The sequence below is a fragment of the Nansenia antarctica genome (genome assembly GCF_963989245.1).
Source record: "Nansenia antarctica genome assembly, chromosome: 10".
Classification (NCBI taxonomy): domain Eukaryota; kingdom Metazoa; phylum Chordata; class Actinopteri; order Argentiniformes; family Microstomatidae; genus Nansenia; species Nansenia antarctica.
Genome location: NC_137680.1, coordinates 14,906,032 through 14,910,956, shown reverse-complemented (window position 1 = coordinate 14,910,956; position 4,925 = coordinate 14,906,032). Strand labels below are relative to the sequence as shown.

The following is a 4,925-nucleotide window of genomic DNA, read 5'->3' as shown; positions in this document are numbered from 1 at the left end:
TCCCCAGTGCTAAAAACCCCTTCAAATCTCCTTACGGTCATATATCGTATGTGATGCAATCTCAGCAATTTGACACATTATTTCATTACCTTGTGAGAGAAATCAATACTTTAGATTGATTTTGATGACATGTCACAGGGCCAGGGCATGCGATGGGTGGCTAAAACAGGTTAAGGGCAGGGTAAGTTCATTGAGAAAGTGATTATAAATCATTGCCAACAACTTTTATAGCACACTGAATTAATTTCACAGAGGAGGCATACAAAGTTTAAGTAGGGTTGCTATAGAATTTCAAGGGTAGACAAAATAGTTTTAGTAATGTCAAGTTGGAGCAAAGGTCCATGGAGCCGGGAATTACACTTTTGGCATCAAACTTGAAACAGATTAACCTGTGTGTGGATAGGCTACCACTGAGATCTTGTTCGATTTTGATGAATTGAACAGAAAAGTCTGAAAAGACATCCTGACACATATATTTTTAAAACCTTCCATTAAGTTTCCTCCATATAGTATATCCACCATTATACATATTACATATATGTGCCTCAAGACCTATTGCCCTTGTTCTGTAATATCATACTTTACATATCATATCATAACTATACATATCATATTCATATTAATCTTATGTATATTCACAAATATTAATGTATTTATACTCACTGTAATACCTTATACTGTAATACCATGCACAGTCTACATTATCATGTCTTTTGCACCATGCCACTATTTGCACTTTGTCTCAGTACTTACTCAGTACTTATACTGTGCAATGACAGTAAAAATCTAATCATCTAATCTAATCTAATCTCTAACTAGGCTACAGAATTGCATTGTTGCAACATTGCATAGGGCTAGTTATGCATCTAAAACATCTCAACCCATATAAACTATGATATCACAAGGCTTAGCCTTACCTATGTAACATATCATTTTATTACTATTTTCACTATCGTGGGAAGGAGTAGATTTATTGGTTTTGAATATGAAATTCTAGAATATAGGCCTTCCTTCTCCTTCAACATTTTCATACTAAAACCACTAGATGGCGACAAATAGCTATATTAGGTCTACTTCATGTTTGCACATAAGTCTTCTACATGTTTGCCTGTGCTGTACAACACTTGAACATGCATGTTGTAATGCATCGAGCCTATTTACTCGCTATTTGTAATAACATTGTAATAACATTGTTACAAAGTAATTTTCTATATGCATGGGAGGCAATATGGTGTTGGCCGGTTTATGTTACACAACTCTTATAAGCAACAGTCTGTATTCAAGTTGTGTAATACATGGTTGCACTACTCTGTTATAATCCAAAGTGATTATTCATGTACTGATATTAATACCATGTTGTTACTAGAGTAATTACAGAGTTATTACACTGGTGCATAGACAGAGAAATTCAAAGACAACATTATACAATGTTGTACAATACAATACATGGGATTATGCAACTAAAGTGACAGGCTATGTTTTGTTTTCCCAGGAACCAGATCAAAACTTGCCACATGTGAAGGCATCGACAGGTGACAACATGGAGAGAAAACTAAGGTCGGGGAAGGAGGTTGTTGAGGACAAGGAGACATGTCCCCATGGAGACACAGGGGACAAGGCAGAGGAAGACATGGAGGAAGTGGAGACTAGTGGAATTTCTTCCCCATCCAAGACGGCCAGGCCTGATGATGACACAGCAGACAGCACAGGAGGGCATGTCATCACTGGCACTGAGCTGGCTGATGGTGAGGATTCAGACCGCCCACCTCAGACTGAGGACGTTGTTGCCACGGTGAAGGATGACGGCTGCATCTGCCCAATCTGCGGCTTCGTGGCCAAAACCCCAACTGCCGTGAAGATTCACTCCAAAAGAAAGCACGCCCGTAGAGGAGGCGGCGGCCAGGCCGGACGTAATGCGGCCGCGAAGAAAGCCAAAATGGCTGCTGCCTCAGCAGAGGCTGGAGGAAAGGGTGGGAGCCCAACTGAAATACTTCTGGAAATGGTTGAGGAAGATGCAACAACACAGACTTCAGTTGACAAGAGAGGTAGAGGCACTGAGGAGGAAGTGAGTGGCAATGAGACAAAACAGGGTCCTACAGTGAGTCAGGGGGAGGAGACAGGAGCTTCGGATGGCGAGGTGACTACAACAGCCAAAGAGGAGATAGCTATAGCAGAGGAACAGGGGATGGAGGCAGGGGGTTCTGATGGGGAGGTGACCACCACATCCAAAGGGGAAACAGCTGACGGACAAGAGAGTCCCGTCAAGAGAAGAGTAGGTAGGCCTAAACTAGGCTCAAAGCCCAAGCCCCTACACGCCTGCAGCTACTGTGGCCATGAGTTTCGGGACAAGCCTAGTCTGGAGATGCACGTCAAGAGACGCCACACCAAAGAGATGAACTACTTCTGTGAGTACTGCTCGTACGCCTGTGTTGCGAAAGCTGATTATGAAAAACACTGTTTCAGCAACAAGCACAAGAAAAAAGTTGCGGAAAACACCAAACCCTCTGAAGGCCCACTGCCGAAGGATGAGGAGAGGGCCGAAGATGAGCAGGCCCACAGCAGCGGCCTGAGGACCACTCCGACACGGGCGTCCAAGCGCGCGATGGGCACCCGGTTCCAGCTGCAGTGTGGGAGCTGTGAGTTTATGGTCAGCACCGCTGCCCTGCTAGAGAGCCATGCCCGGTCGAAACACACCGGAGAACATCGCTTCCACTGCAAGGTGTGCCACTACTACACCGCTACAGCCGAGTGGATGAAGACACACCTGTCCTCCGAGGGCCACCTGCGCGTGGCTGGGGAGAAAAACACAGGGCCCTCGTTTGAGGAGTGTGTTGAGAAGGTGAGCAGGAGTTCAGTTGGCGATGGTGCTCTGACTGATGACGTGAACCTCGTGGTTGTTGGAGAGGAAGGGGTGCAGACCGAGGTGGATGAGGAGGCGGAGGAGGCTGTCGAAGCAGCCAAGGCAGTGCTGGCTGAAGTAGAGGTCAACATGAGCAAACCCAACAAGAAGAAGAGAGGCAGGCCAAAGCTGCCTCTTGATACGACATGCAGCCATTGTGGCCTCATCGCCTCCAATACCACCAACCTCAACGTGCACATACGCCGAAAGCACAGCCGAGAGTACAGCTTCTCCTGCAGACTTTGCAGTTATAACTGCGTGACGAAAGGGGACATGGACCGACACTGTATCACTAAGAAGCATATTAAACGCATGCATGATGCTGGTATTACCGTTCAATGTGACCTATTGAGTCAAGCTCTGAGTGCAGAGTCCAGCTCCCAGACCAGTGATGGAGAGGCTATTCACGCGGAGGGTCCAAAGAAAGGAAAGGGTGGCATGGACGGAGCAGAAGAACTTTCACAAGAAGATGAGCAAGCACAACCGAACAGCCCAGAAAAGAGCAAGTACGACTCTGTCAACTCTTGCGCCCATTGCAACTTTGTAGCCCATTCAATCCCCTCCCTGGACCTCCACGTGAAGAGGAAACACACCAGGGAGTTTGAGTTTGTGTGCCTGGCGTGTAGCTACTATGCCGTCACACGCAGAGAGATGTCTCGCCATGTCTCCACGGACAAACACAAGCAGAAGAGCCACAGCTACCTGGAGCAGCTGCAGAAGGAATCTGGAGAGGTCAGTGGAGTTCTGGATGAGGCCATGGAGGTCGAGGACGCCGGAGCCAACCCTGACCCTGACCCTGACCCTGACACTCACACTGAGGACCACACTGCTCACACTGACGATCCTTCCCCCACTGAGAACAACCGGCCCACAGACAGGGACGTGGAAAACATAGCCGTCAACCCCACACAAACTGCTGATGCGACGATCAGCGAGGACGCAGACAAAATGGTGGTCGAGACCAGCACAGTTGAGGAGAACACAATTGAGGAGAGCACTGTCCAGGATGGCACTGTCCAGGAAGGCACAGTTGAGGATGGCACTGTCCAGGAGAGCACAGTTGAAGATGGCACTGTCCAGGAGAGCACAGTCGAGGAGAGCACTGTTCAGGAAGGCACAGTTGAGGAGAGCACTGTTCAGGAAGGCACAGTTGAGGAGAGCACTGTCCAGGAGAGCACAGTTGAGGATGGCACTGTCCAGGATGGCACTGTCCAGGAAGGCACAGTTGAGGAGAGCACTGTCCAGCAAGGCACAGTTGTGGAGAGCTCAGACATTCAGATAGTTTCTGTGGTGTCCACCGCTGTCTCAGCTCAAGCCAACCATGAATCCTCAGATGTGTCTGAGCCTCAGGAGGCGCCAGCAGAACAGCTCAGCACCAATCCTCCTGAAGAGCCTGAGTCAGGTCTGTGTGACCCTATGGAGGAGGGAGGCCAGGTGGAGGAGGGGGCGGAGGAGGCAGGCCAGGAGGCGCAGGGGGCCAAGGCAGAGGCAGCCTGCGCTGATGATAACGTAGAGATGGCTGTGGACAAAACGGACACCCCCCACATCGAGAAACAGCTCATCAGGGCAGTCCCCTTTGACGCCTGCATCGTGTCTCTCAAGTCCCTCTCCGAGAGCGAACAGGCCTTGCACGAGCGTCTCGCTAACGAGGGGGACGCCGCCGCGGGCGACCTGGCCGGGGTCACTGTCCCCTTCAAGATCCGAAAAAGGGAAGTGGGCCTGCCTAGAACGGTAGCCCGCAACCCCCGCATCCGCTGCGAGGACTGCGGCTTCCTGGCGGACGGCCTGAGCGGCCTCAACGTCCACATCTCCATGAAGCACCCGACCAAGGAGAAGCACTTCCACTGCCTGCTGTGCGGCAAGTCCTTCTACACGGAGAGCAACCTGCACCAGCACCTGACCAGCGCCGCCCACCTGCGCAACGAGCAGGACAGCATCGAGGAGCTGCCCGAGGGCGGGGCCTCCTTCAAGTGCGTGAAGTGCAACGACCCCTTCGAGACGGAGCAGGAGCTGTTCGTGCACATCA

General features: G+C 49.9%; 1 protein-coding gene across 1 annotated transcript in view; it reads left to right on the top strand.

Annotated features, from left to right (window-relative positions):
- Positions 1–1,540: 1,540 nt before the first annotated feature.
- The window catches only part of znf407 (zinc finger protein 407), a gene marked incomplete at both ends in the record, with an annotated part of 150,147 nt that continues 146,762 nt past the window's right edge, over positions 1,541–4,925 (top strand). The window contains 1 exon segment of the mRNA XM_080541001.1: positions 1,541–4,925. This exon segment is cut by the window's right edge and continues 2 nt beyond it. Within this exon segment, the coding sequence (XP_080397127.1) occupies positions 1,541–4,925 (3,385 nt within the window).